At 52.0% G+C, this 15384-nt stretch overlaps 1 protein-coding gene across 1 annotated transcript; it reads left to right on the forward strand.

Annotated features, from left to right (window-relative positions):
* Nucleotides 1-610: 610 nt before the first annotated feature.
* Nucleotides 611-1575, forward strand: LOC119309093 (molybdopterin synthase catalytic subunit-like). The gene has a single exon (XM_037585176.1). The coding sequence runs from the start codon at nt 801-803 to the stop codon at nt 1347-1349; it is 549 nt and encodes a 182-aa protein (XP_037441073.1). The 5' UTR covers nt 611-800; the 3' UTR covers nt 1350-1575.
* The last annotated feature ends 13809 nt before the right edge of the window (nt 1576-15384 follow it).

Genomic DNA, 15384 nt, shown 5'->3' on the forward strand with positions numbered 1-15384 from the left:
GCCAAATTTTGACCATAAATTTAACTAACAAAATGTTCATGCATGTTATAAAAAATTATATCACTGAAAACTATGTTCAATTATGAATCCAAAGATTTAATTTTTGTTGAGATTCACTAAGATTTCATAAGTTATATCTTTGATCAAAATTAAGCACAAATTATAAAAAGGGATGATAAACAAGGATGGACATAGTAGTAGTAGAGAAAATAAATACTTCCTCATTTCCTAAATATTTGTCATTTTAGAGATTTTAAATGGACTACCACATACAGATATATATAGACATATTTTAGAGTGTAGATTTACTTATTTTGTTTTGTATGTAATCATTTGTTAAAATATTTAAAAAGACAAATATTTAAAAACGAAGGGAGTATATTTCATGGTCCACTTCAAGCCTTCAAGACAGACATTGGGAGCAGGTTTCCCCCTCCTATGCCGGTCAACCCTTTGATTGCTCAGCGCAGGCAGAGCCACTCGATCTCAATCACACACGAGTACTACGAATGATCGCAAGTAATCAAGAGGAACTTTGCTATCTCACAGGCTCGCTTCTAGGAGTAGTTTCTTATTCTTCCGCTGTCCTCTCGATTTATTTTTTAAGTTTCTGCCGCTTGAGACTGAAATCGAATTTAAGAAAATCGCCGGTGCTGGGAGCAGGATGATAAAATAAGAAAGCCGCGGGGCACTTCCGTGGTTCGTCTCCTCTCCTCCACCAAACCTTATCTCGCTGCCTGCACCGACGACTTGGAGCGCCCGAGCTCCGTGATCCAAGCACCCCGAAGCGCAGCCCCTCGATGGCCGCCGACGAGGCCCCAACCACGGAGGCGGCGTGCCAGGACCTGGTCGAGATCCTTGACGAGGGATCGGGCCGCCTGGACATGGGCCGGTACGTGGACCACGTCCGCGACCTCTCGGCGGGCGCCATCGCCACCTTCGAGGGCACCACGCGGGACCACTTCGACGGGAGGCGCGTGGTGGAGCTCCGCTACGAGGCGTACGGGGCCATGGCGCGGCGCCGGCTCGAGGCCATCCTCCGCGAGGCCCGCGCCGCGCACGCGCTGTGCCGGCTGGCCGTGGCGCACCGCCTCGGGACGGTCCCCGCCGGCGAGGCCAGCGTGTTCGTGGCCGCCTCGGCCGTGCACCGCGCGGACGCCATGGAGGCGTGCCACTACGTGATCGACGAGATCAAGGCCTCCGTGCCCATCTGGAAGAAGGAGGTGTACGACGACGGCGAGGTGTGGAAGGAGAACCGCGAGTTCCTCGACCGCACCGACGCCGAGAAGCAGGGCAAGCCGGCCGCCGGCGGCGGCTGCTGCTGCGGCAGCAAGGTGAGGGTGAGCTGATGAGTGGCAGCCGCCGGATCGCGATCACGTGAACATGGCTTTCTTTTTCCCCTTGTGTTACGAGAGATTTTAGAGGAAGAGAAAGGTGAAGTTCGAATACAATAATATCTTCACATCGTGTTACACTGCTGAATGCAAATCCTGTCAGAGAAACAATGTGTGAAGTTCGAATACATACTCACGTTGCAGCGAATTATGTGGTGTGGCAGCATGAAATTTACTACTCCTCATATACTCATTTTTTGTGTAGAGAAACTCACGCCATGCATCAGAACCGATATGCTGCTGCCTAAAAATCTTCTTGTGAATCAACATAAGATCAGAATTATGTGTCTCTTCCCGCAAAAAACGAATTATGTTGTCTCGGCTGAAGAACAGAAATCAGACAGCGGCTCATTTGATAGCACCCAGCCAAGATGTTAAATTTCAAACCAGAGCTAACAAACCAAGTGAATTACCTGAAGTATCAAGATGGTAACATCTCTTATATACACTCAAACATGGGCTTTACGACCTAGTAACACTTGTTACATTGTACATCGCTTTTTTTACAAAAGTAAACAGGATCATCAAACCAACATAAAGACTGATTCATGTCCAAAAAAAAACATAAAGACTGATGCCTCGTCACACTGACTGCAAATTAGGCGCCCGTCAGTCCCTCTCAGGTTGTGATCAAAGGAGACATTGGCAGACTCCTTGGCCAATTGATAGCAATCTTCGACTGCTACCATTGGACACCAAGAATGTCCCCGTCTCATCATTCGGATCACCTAAGCAATCTGAGCCGTCGACCAGCCTACTTGCGCCCCGTAGATAGGATTAGAGCAGATCAGGGGGATGTTGCCTCCTCTGAAGAACAGAAACCAGTGGGAATGTTCTACAGAGTAGCATTGCCTTAAGAGTTAAGATGAAAAAAAGAGAAGAGGATCTGCTGCTCCCCACATAAAACAGAGGTAGCTGCTAATTTAACAGTAGTGTCACCAAAAAAACCGAGACGTTCACTTTGTTTTTACACTCGAACATGGGCTTTACGAGCTACTAGCAGAGGCGAAAACAGGATTTCTCAAAGCCTAGGGCTAAACCTAACTGACTATCTAAAAAAAAAACTAACTGACTAAATATAAATCAAATACTCCCACGCACACCAATTTGTGTTAGAAGTATGCCACAAAATCACATTTTAAATGAAGTACAAATTCATTATTATCATGAGAGAAAATTCCTTAAAATAAATAGTTTAACAAATTGCATTGTTACGAACATGGTTTGGTACCTAATTAGTGAAGACTTGCTTAATCCGAGGCCATCATTTCTTCACCAGCAATAGTAGAACGACTTGGATCTGCAAACATAAAATTGCATATCTAAAATCAAGACACTTGACATAGACTAAGTCAATTGTTCGGATGAAATTTACAAAAAGAAAAAAGAAAAAAAGAGAGAACATACTATACCATTAACACGACGACCACGAGGTAGTAGCCCCTTGCGTTTCCTCACTTTTTGATAGCACTGTATAATCTTAATATCATCAACGCTTGCAAATACATCGCGCTCAATATAGCACAATAATGTAAGTTTAGCTAATATAAAGGAAATAGGAAAAGCAAAAAAAATCGAGAAAATGCAAAAGCTTTGCCTTTTTTTTTGCATTGAAAAGTGAGGAGTTCAGTTACAAACGTCCGAGGACGCGTGAATTACAGTGTGATTAGTGTACATCCCATGTTTGTGGCAGTACCAGCCGGAGGCCGGGTGCCCCAGCAGCCGCCCAAGAGGATGCCTCGTCCTTGATCCTGTCGAGAAGCGTGTTCATGGATGGTGTTGCGTTGTCGAAGACGCAGCTGTTCCTGTGTTTGCAAACCATCCAGGGCACGAGCAGTGCAGCGGATTTCAGGGCTTTATGAGGTCCCGGTGGCGTGTTTTCCCTGGCATGCTTCCACCAGTCCATGAGGGAGGGATCGCGGTTGGGGATCGGGGCTGGAATGTGCAGCCAGGCTAGTACCTCGTGCCATGCCTAGCGGGCAAAGGGGCATTCTTGTAGCAAGTGCATGAGCGTCTCCAGTTCTTGATCGCATAGGAGGCAGCGGGGTGATGTTGCAGTCCATGTCGAGCCAGCCTCTCGGCCGTCCAGCACCGGTCTTGGTTGGCCAGCCAATGAAAGAATTTCACTCTCGGTGGCGCCCAAGTCTTCCAGATGAGCTTCTAGGAGTAGCAAGTGGTCGATCCATGGAAGGTGGCCTCGTAGCAGGATTGTGCGGAGTAGGTGCCGCTCGCTTTCCATTTCCAAATCAGCTGGTCCGGGGCGGCGGAGAGCACCGTGCGTTGCGTGACCTGCCATAGTTGTAGATACTGCCAATCTCGTGCAAGCCCAGGTTGCCGTGAATGTCGTGTGCCCAGGAGTTGCCAATCAGCCCGTCTGCCACGGTTCTTGCCATGCGTTGTCGCTTGGGTATGCAATCGTAGAGATTAGGTAAGAGTTGTGGACGGATTGGCCATTGATCCAGCGGTCCTCCCAGAGCAGGGTGGTCCACCCAATCCCGATGGCCATGGTCGTGGATGCCCAAAATAACGCGCGCTCCATGGGTGAGAACTGGAGGTCGAGCCCTTGCCATGCTCGCTCGGGGTCCGTTTTGGCGAACCACAACCATCGCAGACGCAAAGCGAGGCCGGCGCGTTCAAGGTCACGCACGCCTAGCCACCCAAGCTCGATGGGGCGGCAAACGCGGCTCTAGTTGACGTGGCAGTGCCCTCCGTTGGCAGCGGCGCGCCCGGCCCAGAGGAATCCGTGTTGGATCTTCTTGAGCTACTTGATGGTCTTCTTGGGGGGTGCAAATGCGAGCAGTTGATGCACCGGGATAGCACACATGACCGATTTAACCAGTGTCAGGCGCCTAGTTTTGGTCATCAGCCAAGCCTTCCAGGAGGGAAGGCGCGCGGCGATCGCGTCGACCATGGGCTGCAGCTGGGCGGCAGTTGGATGGCGCGTGGACTGGGGGATGCCGAGGTAGGTGAGAGGGAGTGTCACCACTGGGCAGCCAAGGTGCGCGATCGTCTCCGTGGTCGTCTGGTCACCAGGAAAGACAGTGGCGGAGCTCTTGGTAAAGTTCACCCGAAGACCGGAGGCCCTGCTGAATAGGGAGAGGATCTCCCTAACCGCGACAACGTCGTCAGTCGTGGCATGGCAGAAGATCATGACATCGTCGGTGTATAGGGAGATCGCCGGGATGTTTCGACGCGGGTGCAGCGGATGCAGGATGGCCAAGCTGTGGGCGCGTCCCAGGAGCCGTCCAAGAGTGTCGACGGCGATCATGAATAGCTGTGGGGACATAGAGTCACCCTGCCGAAGCCCTTGTCGATGCCAGATGGGTGGTCCGGGCTTGGCGTTCATGAGAATGCGTGTGCTGGAAGATGACAGGAGGATGGTTGTCCATTCCATCAAGCGGTTCTTGAATCCGTATTGGCGCAAAACCTCGAAGAGGAATGGCCAAGATATGGAGTCGAAGGTGCATGCGACGTCGAGTTTGCGCATAACTCGCGGAGCTCCCAGTCGATGCAACATCTTGAGCGACTGCTTGACGAGGACAAAGTTGTCGTGCAGGCTTCGTCCCGGGATGAATGCATTCTGGTTGCGGCTGACAAGGTGGTCTAGCTTGGCGCTGAGGCGGATCGAGAGCACTTCGGCAAATAGCTTGGCTACTATGTGGATGAGGCTGATCGGCCGATAGTCGCGCAGTTCGTGGGCGGCGGCGTGCTTGGGGAGCAGCGTCAGTAGCGCCTAGTTCAGCTTGTTGAACCCTCTTCCTCGCAGGTCGTAGAGCTGTTGGAACACGTCGAGGAAGTCCTGCTTGATGATGCTCCATCACGCGCGGGGGAACTCCGCCATAAATCCGTCCAGGCCTGGCGCTTTGTGCGCGGGAAGGCGCTTGACAGCCTCCCATATCTCCTCCATGCTGAATGGCTCATCGAGGTCGGCGAGGTCTGTCGGCTCGATGAGCTGCAACATGTCCAGGGAATGCTTGCGATTGGCAGCGGTGCCGAGCAGGGCGTCGAAGTGGAGGGAGGCCGCCTGCACCATGTCAGCATGCTCTGTGAGGACTTTGCCATCCGCAGCGAGGCTAAAGAAGTGGTTCTTCTGCCGTCTAAATGAGCACTGCTGGTGGAAGAAGCCTGTGTTGGCGTCGCCGTCTTTATGGTTGGCTATGCGAGAGCGTTGACGAGCGATCGTGAGTTCCATGGACGCAAGTCCCAGGTAGGAGATCTTGAGTTGCTTGCATAGCCAGCCCTTCGGGGGCGAGAGAATGTGTGATTCCTGGGCCTTGTCGAAGCGCGAGATGAGCTCGCGGGTGATGGCTAGCTTAGCCTTGATGTTGCCCATTGATTTGGAGCTTCAGCTCGTGAGGCAAGTCACTGTTGCCTGGAGCCGTAGCATGAGGCGACGAAAAGGGTCGGCGTGGTACGTGGAGCCCCAGGACGTGGTCACCAACTCCTGGAACCCATCCAAGCGTAGCCATAATTCCTCAAAATGGAATCGCCTTTGAGAGGTGGGCACTGACGAACAATCAAGCAGCAACGGGGAGTGATCGGACACGACAGACGTGAGGCATTGGAGGTGGCATCTGTCGTGTGTGTCTTCCAAGTCGGAGGTGCAGAGCACGCGGTCAAGGTGCACAAGGGTCGGCGGGGTCTGCTCGTTCTACCAAGTGTAGCGACGCCCATTGAGGTAGATCTCCTTGAGCGCGAGGTCATTGGTCAGGCGGCGGAATTTTCCCATCATTCGTCTATTGACGTTGCCCATGTTCTTGTCCTCGTCGCGGAGAATGAGGTTGAAATCGCCGCAAACAAGCCATGGCTCCAGACAAACCATCCTTATCTCGCGGAGCTCCTGCAGGAAGGCGAACTTGTCGGCATCATCCTGCGGGCCATATACCACCGTAAGCCACCACGACGTTCCCGTGGTCGTGGACACCTTCGCGGTGATCGCGTTAGTGGTGAACATTGGGTCCGTGATGGACACGGCCCTGCTCTTCCACGCTAGCAAGATGCCACCCCGTGTGCCAATGGCTGGGAGGTATGTGTAGTCATCATACTCTGAGCCAAGAGTATCAAGGACAACAGACGAACAGAGCAATTGCACTTTTGTTTCTTGCAAGCATACAATGGAGGCCCCGATGGTGTCCAGGAGTGATCGGACGACATGGTGACGAGCCCGCGCGTTGAGGCCGCGCACGTTCCAGATAGCTATCTTAAGGCCGTGATCCATGGAAACGGGATCGACGGGTAGTAGGTTCTAGGCTAAGCTAGCTCTCGCACATGTTGTCGACGCGTGCCGCAAGTGTCGCCGGCGACACCACACAGGCTGGGATCTCGTGATCGACCAGCGCGGCAATGGCCTTAAGGAATGTCAGAGAGATAGGTGCAGCAAACAGATCGTCGTAGGCCTTCATCTCGGCAGCGGTTATCTTCTGGTTGATGCCAATGGTCCTAAGCGTGCGGAGAACTTGGACTTGGGCTCGTCGCTCGGCAGTTGGAGGCGCCCCCGTCGGGCAGGAGACGGTGGTCGAGCGTCCGTGACGGGGGGCGAAGTTGAGTGGCCGGTGTGGCTTCTTCCCTGGCGCCGGCAGGGTGACGTTCAGGTGCTTTGTAGCAGCGGCCAGGAACTCTCCCAGCGTCCAGGACTGGGGCACGGCACGTCCCCACGATCGACGCAGCGTGATTGGCGGGGATGCAAAACGACTCGGGATTGGCTTACTTGGGCATGAGGCATGCAAGACCTCGCGGGTGGGTGTGGGAGATTCATCAATGGGTCCCGTCGGGGAGGGGTGGACCGCAAGACTGTGCAGAATCGGGATCGGGCTCTACAGGCTTTGGTCAGGCGTCAACACAGCGGCAGCAGGGGGCAGCCTGGTGCAATAGCAGGGGAGCTGGCGCCATTGGGTGGCCCCGCCCTGTCCAAGGCAGCGCGCGTGGTGGCCTGGTCAGTGGACCGGTCAGCGGAATCCATCCCCATGTTGTGGCTGGGTGGGGTGGGATCGTCGTTTGTCCCTGCAGGATAGCTGGCTCGACTGGTTCCTCCTCCTGTGAGTCTGGTACGTCACTGGCCAGTGCCAGAACCTGACAAGCCGAGGCGTCAGGCGTGGCAGGAAGTGGCCCCGCAGGATCAATGTTGAGGACGATTTTGGCCGCCAGATGTGGGGTCTCGGGCAGTGTTGGGTCTTCTGCAGCCATTGAGGCCCTCGACACTAACCCTGTCGACTGTCGTGCGACCCTCTCCGGGGAGCGCATGTCCTCCGACGACCGTTGGCTCAGCTCAGAGGGCGAGTCCTCGGTGCACTCGTACAATGATGTCGCCCGAGCCACCCCGCCTTCCCTGGCCCCGCTGCGGTAGGGCGTGCCGCCCTCCCACGGCCCTACAGCGGAGAGCTCCAGGCAGCCGGTCAAGAACCGCCTCGGCCCATGCTCGGAGGTGCACCGCGTCTCAGGAGGAGACGTCATCGACGCAGACGGCTTCCAGCAACCACGACGCAGGAACCGTCATCGCCGTCCGCGCGAGGAGCCCACCCCTGCTTCCCCAGCGGAGCCCTTCGCCTGAGGAGGTTGCCGGCCTCTGCTTCCGTTGCCTAGACCACCGCCACCGTGTGTGTGACTGCACTAACGACATCAGGTGCCGCACTTGACTGGAGTTCGGCCATGGCTCCCGCTCCTGTGACCCACGCCGCCGGGACGCGGAACATCGCTGCCAGCCACGCGCCAATCCCGCCACCGCCGCGCTCCCACAGACGCCGTCCGCGCTCCTGGCGCCTCCCGCCACCGCGCCCCCCGCGCAGCAAGCCCCTTCCGCTGCTACGATGGCGCCGGCAGCTGACACGCGCTAGCCTGAGCCAGTGCGGGTTATCGTGTCGCGCACTGTGGAGATGGAAGACGCGGAGATCGTCCTAGGCCGCGCTATGGTGACGTCCATCACCGGCAACCACCCATCTGTCTCCCCTGACGCGGTGGCCAGGCTGCTCCTGGACTCCTTGTGGTAGCCTGGATTTTGCCTTCTCTCTTTTTACCGGACTTGGTTTCTCTCTTTTTCTGGACTTGGTTTCTCTCTCTTTCTGGACTTGGTTTTCATCGTGGTTTTTGCCCTGATTTGATTTGGGTTTTGGATCAATTCAAATGGACTTGTCACTTGGGCATATCCTTGGCTTTCATCCAAGTGACCTATCTATCTTATTCCCCCCCCCCCACAAATCGCCAAAATAATAAAATGAATATTTTTCCTTAAAGGAAAATATTCATTTTTCTCCCTTAAGTTCATTTCAGAACTTTGTGCTCCAAAGCAACCTCAGTTTTTCTTGCTTATAAAAATCTAAGATAATTCCTAAATATTCTTAGCACCATGGCACATCTTCTGATGCAAATATATTGCATCACTTTTTGTAATATTTTTTCTGTAGAAAATCTTTTCACTTCTGGACCAGAAATGCACTTTGTTCAGCAAGTGCATTTTTCCCTAAGCTTTTAGCCTTGAGCTTACTTGAGCTTAAACACCCTCCTAAGAAACCCTAAACCCCAGGAGATCAGCCCTAGTGGCCTTCTAGAAGGTGGCCAAACTTGGCGACCAACTTTCTGTACAGAAACTTGTCAGCTAAGTGGGGTCATTTCTGGTCGACCTGGGTATGATCCATCACCTCTCCTAGACTAAACACTGCACGATCGATAGCGTGGACAAGGTTTGGCAGCTCCTAGGCGTCGTTTTGACCATGCCAGCATGGTGACCGCGCGTGGGCACGGTGCCTGGCATGCATTTCGACGCGCTCTGGCTGGCGCTTTGCGTGCCGTTTCGCGCGTGTGCATGCCAGCGCTCGCCTCCGACTGCCGCAACGTGCCACAACCCTCGACCCATCACCCTTGACCCCTCCCTGGCACTCGCCGACGCCGGAGCCGCTGCAGCAAGCCAGTCCAGTCGTGGCCAAAATGGCACAGTGCACGCGTGTGCTTGTTCCCATCTCCAACCGCCTCCTGTGCTCGTCCATGAGCGTGGGCAAGCGCCGGCGTTGACGCTGCACCTTGTCCCCTCGCGTTGGAGCCTCTCATTGATGTTCTCCGCGTGTCCAGAGCGCTCCGGCGGCGACACGTCCCCCCCTCTTGCTCCGGCTATATAAAGCCACCCCGACTCGAATTCTGGCCACGCACCACTCCACTCAACCACCAGGAACTCATAGAATGACCGCATTTTGGTCGGGAAGGCCTCTGGCCGTCACCCCGGCCCGAGGACTCCGGCGATCCCCGCAGTCCAGTCGCCGCTCTCCGGGGCTTCTCGAGCTCAAGCAGCTGCTTGGGCAGGCCTTGGTGGTCTGCTGGAGCTGCCTGGACCCCGCCAAGCCCTCGGAGCTGCCCCTAGCCGCCGTCTTCTTCCTCTCCGGCAAACCCCGTCCGCCACTGAAGCTTGAGAGCTCGACTGCGACCAGCTCCGTCCACCTCTCGCCAAGCCACGTGTACAGGCAGGTGCGCGGCAAGCCCCGCTTCCGATCTATCCCTCTAGCCTAGCCCCAAACCCCCTCGTCGTCGGCGTGAGCTCCGGCGAAATGCCGCCCTTCCTCTGATCTCGATCCCCCCCTCTCTCTCCTGACTGGTGGGGCCCAGTGTCAGCCTCACCACTCGATCCCGAAGCGGTACGAGTGGAGGCGCACTCCCACTTTACACCTTCGACGTCACCCCCCCAGGATTTTCTGTTAATTCAAATTTATTCAGAAATTTGACCAAACTTTGACCAGCCATCACTTTTAAATCACAAGTCCAAATGAATTGATTCTTTTTTGCATTGTCTTTGTTACATAAAGCTCCAGCAGCACACCAAAAGGTGGAATTTTCCTTGCTGCCTAGAATTTGTGGTGATTTTCAGAAGGTGTTTTGACATTTATTTTTGTGGTTTTTAAATATTTTCAGAAGAAGGATCTTGCCTTGAAGATAACCAGGAGGAGTGTGACCCTCCTATGCACTAAGGCAAGCCACAACATCATTTGGATGGTGTTATTTCAATATCTATGATTTTCTACTTGAATATGAGTCTTTATTTGCATTTAAAATTTGATAAATAACTTTGGTTAATTGCTAGTTACTTTACCATGCTTGATATGCTTGTTTTAGTTTCTGGTTGAATGCATGAACTTGTTTGGCTAAGTAGAGTAACATTTTGCACTATGAAAATTGCCATGGAAAGTAATGATAGTTATTTTGCTAGTAATGGTTTCATTTAAATAATGATAGTTGTGGTCAAACCGGACACTACGCCCGACAGTGTCCCAAGAACACCAAGCACGTCGCTCCATTTCAGCTGCAAGTTAACTACATGGAGCAGTATTCCGCCCCTGATATAATCCAAGGGCAAGTTCATCACATCTCTGCAGAAGAAGCCCAAGAGGACCCAGAAGTCATCATTGGTATGTTTCCTGTTAATGACATACCTGCCGTAATTTTATTTGACTCTGGGGCTTCCCACTCTTTTATTTCGCGGAGTTTTGCTTCCCAAAACAATTTTCCTTGCTCGATTTTGGGAAAGTACATGCTGGTACAATCCCCGGGATCCATACTCAGAAGCAATCTCGTCTGCCGAAATTGGAGATTGACATCAAGGGCGTCAAGTTTCCAACATCGTTGATAATCATCGATTCCAACAAATTGGATGTCATTCTGGGCATGAATTGGTTAACCCAATACCAAGTCTGCATCAGCTGTGCGACCAAAGAAGTTACCCTGAAAAATATGGAAGGTCACACCACAAGTTTCTATGCCCTCAATCGCATCCCCTTGAAGGATATGGTTTTCGCAGCCATGGCAGAAGAGGTGGAATTGATTCCTGTGGTCAGCGAGTGTCCAGATGTATTTCCTGAAGAATTACCCGGCATGCCACCAGACTGAGAATTGGAGTTTGATATTGACCTGGTGCCTGGAATCACCCCGATACATAAGAAATATTATCGGATGCCCTCCTCAGAATTGATGGAATTGAAGAAACAACTAGATGAGATGCTGCAAAAAGGATACATTCGTCCAAGCTCTTCACCATGGGGATCACCCGCAATCTTCATGGACAAAAAGGATGGCAGTCTACGAATGTGTGTAGACTACCGACAGCTGAATGCCATCACCATTAAAAACAAGTATCCGCTGCCGAGAATTGACGATCTGTTTGATCAACTCAGTGGGGCCAAAGTATTCTCAATGATTGATTTGAGGACGGGATATCATCAACCCAAGATTAAGAAGGAAGACATTCCTAAGACCGCGTTCACCACTCGGTACGGTCTTTACGAATATACTGTTATGTCCTTCAGCCTCACCAACGCTCTAGCATTCTTTATGCATATGATGAATAAGGTGTTTATGGACTTCTTGGACAAGTTTGTGGTGGTGTTCATTGATGACATCCTCATTTATTCCAAAAGCAAGGATGAACATAAGGAGCATCTTCGCGCAGTTTTGCAACGGCTTCGTGATCATCAATTGTATGCCAAATTCAGCAAATGCGAGTTTTGGCTCCAGCAAGTGGGATTCCTCGGACACATCCTCTCAGCTGAAGGAATCTCGGTGGACCCAAGCAAGGTAAAAGATGTACTTGATTGGTCCGCACCCACCATCGTCTCAGAAATCTGGAGTTTCCTTGGACTGGCCGAATATTATCACCGCTTTATCGAAGGCTTTTCCAAGATCGCCAAGCCAATGACTGAGCTCCTCAAGAAGGACAAGAAGTTCGTATGGACTGAAGACTGCGAAAGGAGCTTCAATGAAACTAAAACCAGACTAACATTGGCACCCGTATTAAATCTTCCAGATATCTACCACAGTTTCGACATTTACTACGACGCCTCCAGAAAAGGACTGGGGTGTGTACTCATGCAAGATGGCAAAGTGGTGTCCTATGCATCTCGCCAACTACGACAACATGAAGGAAATTATCCTACTCATGATTTGGAATTGGCCGCGGTGGTGCACGATTTAAAGATCTGGAGACATTATCTGATTGGAAAGAAGTGCCAGATATTCACCGACCATAAATGTCTCAAGTATATATTCACTCATCCCGACTTGAACCTTTGACAATGAAGATGGCTCAAGTTGGTTAAGGACTATGACCTCGAAATAAATTATCACCCGGCAAAGCTAATGTGGTGGCTGACGCCCTCAGCCGCAAAACAGCCAACCTCAATGCCCTAATGGATTCCTTGCCTCCAGAGCTCTATGAAGAAATCATGTAGCTGAATCTGGTAATCACCGACACCCGTCTTACCAATATATTGGAAGTTGCTCCTACTCTCGAGGAAGAAATCCGTAGAGCTCAAGCGGATGATAAGGTGTTATGGGCATATGTTCAGAAGCTGCACCAAGGGCAAGCACCTGATTTCACAATGGATCAGCAAGGTTCGCTAAGGTTCCGAGGAAGACTTGCGTACCCAAGTAAGACAGTCTGAAGAAGAAAATATTGGCGGAAGCACATGAAGCGCCATACTCAATTCATCTCGGTGGTACCAAGATGTATGAGGATCTTCGTCAGATATTCTGGTGGGATGGAATGAAGAAAGACATAGCGTATTTTGTGGCCTGCTGCGATATCTGCAATAAGGTAAAGGCGGAACAACAAAAACCCGCCGGACTCCTCCAGCCTCTGTCGGTATCCCAATGGAAATGGGACGATATTTGCATGGATTTCATCACCAGATTACCAAGTTCTCGTCAAGGAAACGATGCGATATGGGTCATAGTGGACACCCTAACCAAGGTGGCACACTTCCTACCTATCCGGACCACACACCGTGCAAATCAACTTGCATAGCTGTATGTATCAAGAATCGTCAGTCTACATGGAGTACCCAAGACTATCACCTCCGACAGGGGATCTCTATTCACATCCGCATTTTGGTCTCGACTTCATCAAGCCTTGGGGACCGCTTTGAAGTACAACACGGCTTACCATCCTCAAATGATGGACAGACTGGGTGAGTAAATCAAATACTCGAAGATATGCTCCGGGCATGTACATTGGCCCAAGGAACCAAGTGGGAAGACTGTCTGCCCTACGCCGAGTTTTCCTACAATAACAGTTTCTAGGTCAATTTAAAGATGTTACCCTACGAAGCCCTGTATGGCCGGAAATGCCGCACCCCATTAAATTGGTCTCAAACCGGAGATAGCCGTATTTTCGGGACTGATTTAATGCTCGAAGCCGAGAAGCAAGTCAAGGAAATCCGAGACAGACTGCAACTGGCCAAATCCTGACAGAAGAGCTACTATGATGCCAAACATCGTCAGATCAGCTTCGAAACCGGAGAACACGTGTATCTCCAAGTCACCCCGATGAAAAGAGTCAAGAGGTTTTAGACCCGAGGAAAATTGGCACCCCGATATATCGGTCCATTCCCCGTCATGGCCAGAGTCGGAACAGTTGCCTACCAGTTGGAATTGCCACCAGAATTGTTAGAAGTACACAACATGTTCCACATCTCACAGCTAAGAAGATGCATCTCACCATCGGAGAAAAGGACTGATATGTCAGAGATAGAATTGGCTAAGGATTTGACTTATGAGGAAAAGCCAATCAGAATATTGGATCAGACAGAAAGGGTCACCCGCGGCAAAGAGATAAGATTTTACAAGGTTCAGTGGGAGCATCACACCGAAGAAGAAGCAACCTGGGAAAGAGAGGAATTTTTAAGGATTGCATACCCAGAATGGTTTTCCCAAGCAACCGAATCTCGAGGACGAGATTCATCCTAAGTGGGGGAGGTTTGTGATAGCCTGGATTTTGCCTTCTCTATTTTTATCGGACTTGGTTTCTCTCTCTTTCCGGACTTGGTTTTCATCGTGGTTTTTGCCCTGATTTGATTTGGGTTTTGGATCAATTCAAATGGACTTGTCACTTGGGCATATCCTGGGCTTTCACCCAAGTGACCTATCTATCTTATTCCTCCCACAAATCCCCAAAATAATAAAATGAATATTTTTCCTTAAAGGAAAATATTCATTTTTCTCCCTTAAGTTCATTTCAGAACTTTGTGCTCCCAAGCAACCTCAATTTTTCTTGCTTATAAAAATCTGAGATAATTCCTAAATATTCTTAGGACCATGGCACATCTTCCCATGCAAAAATATTGCATCACTTTTTGTAATATTTTTTCTGTAGAAAATCTTCCCAGCGCTCGCCTACGACTGTCGCAACGTGCCACAACCCTCGACCCATCACCCTTGACCCTTCCCTGGTGCTCGCCGCCGCCGGAGCCGCCGCCGCAAGCCAGTCCAGTCGCGGCCAAAATGGCACAATGCACGCGTGTGCTTGTCCCCATCTCCAACTGCCTCATGTGCTCGTCCACGAGCGTGGGCAAGCGCCGGCGTTGACGCTGCACCTTGTCCCCTCGCGTTGGAGCCTCTCGTCGATGTTTGCCGCGTGTCCAGAGCGCTCCGGCAGCGACACGCCCCCCCCCTCTTGCTCCGGCTATATAAAGCCACCCCGACTCGAATGCTGGCCACGCACCACTCCACTCAACCACCACGAACACGTAGAACGACCGCAGGTTGGTCGGGCAGGCCTCTGGCCCTCGCCCCAACCCGAGGACTCCGGCGATCCCCGCAGTCCAGCTGTCGCTCTCCGGGGCCTCTCGAGCTCAAGCAGCTTCTTGGGCAGGGCCTTGGTTGTCTGCTGGAGCTACCTGGACCCCGCCAAGCCCTCAAAGCCGCCCCTAGCCGTCGTCTTCTTCCTCTCCGGCAAACCCCGTCCGCCATCGAAGCTTGAGAGCTTGATTGCAACCAGCTCCGTCCACCTCTCACCAAGCCACGGGTACAGGCAGGTGCACCGCGAGCCCCGCTTCCGATCTATCCGTCTAGCCTAGCCCCAAATCCCCTCGTCACCGGCGTGAGATCCAGCGAAACACCGCCCCTCCTCTGATCTTGATCTCCCTCTCTCTCTCTCCTGACTGGTGGGGCCCAGTGTCAGCCTCACCACTCGATCCCGAAGCGGTACGAGTGGAGGCACATTCCCACTTTACGCCTTCGACGT

This window comes from Triticum dicoccoides, chromosome 5B (assembly GCF_002162155.2).
Source record: "Triticum dicoccoides isolate Atlit2015 ecotype Zavitan chromosome 5B, WEW_v2.0, whole genome shotgun sequence".
In the NCBI taxonomy this organism is placed as follows: Eukaryota; Viridiplantae; Streptophyta; class Magnoliopsida; order Poales; family Poaceae; genus Triticum; species Triticum dicoccoides.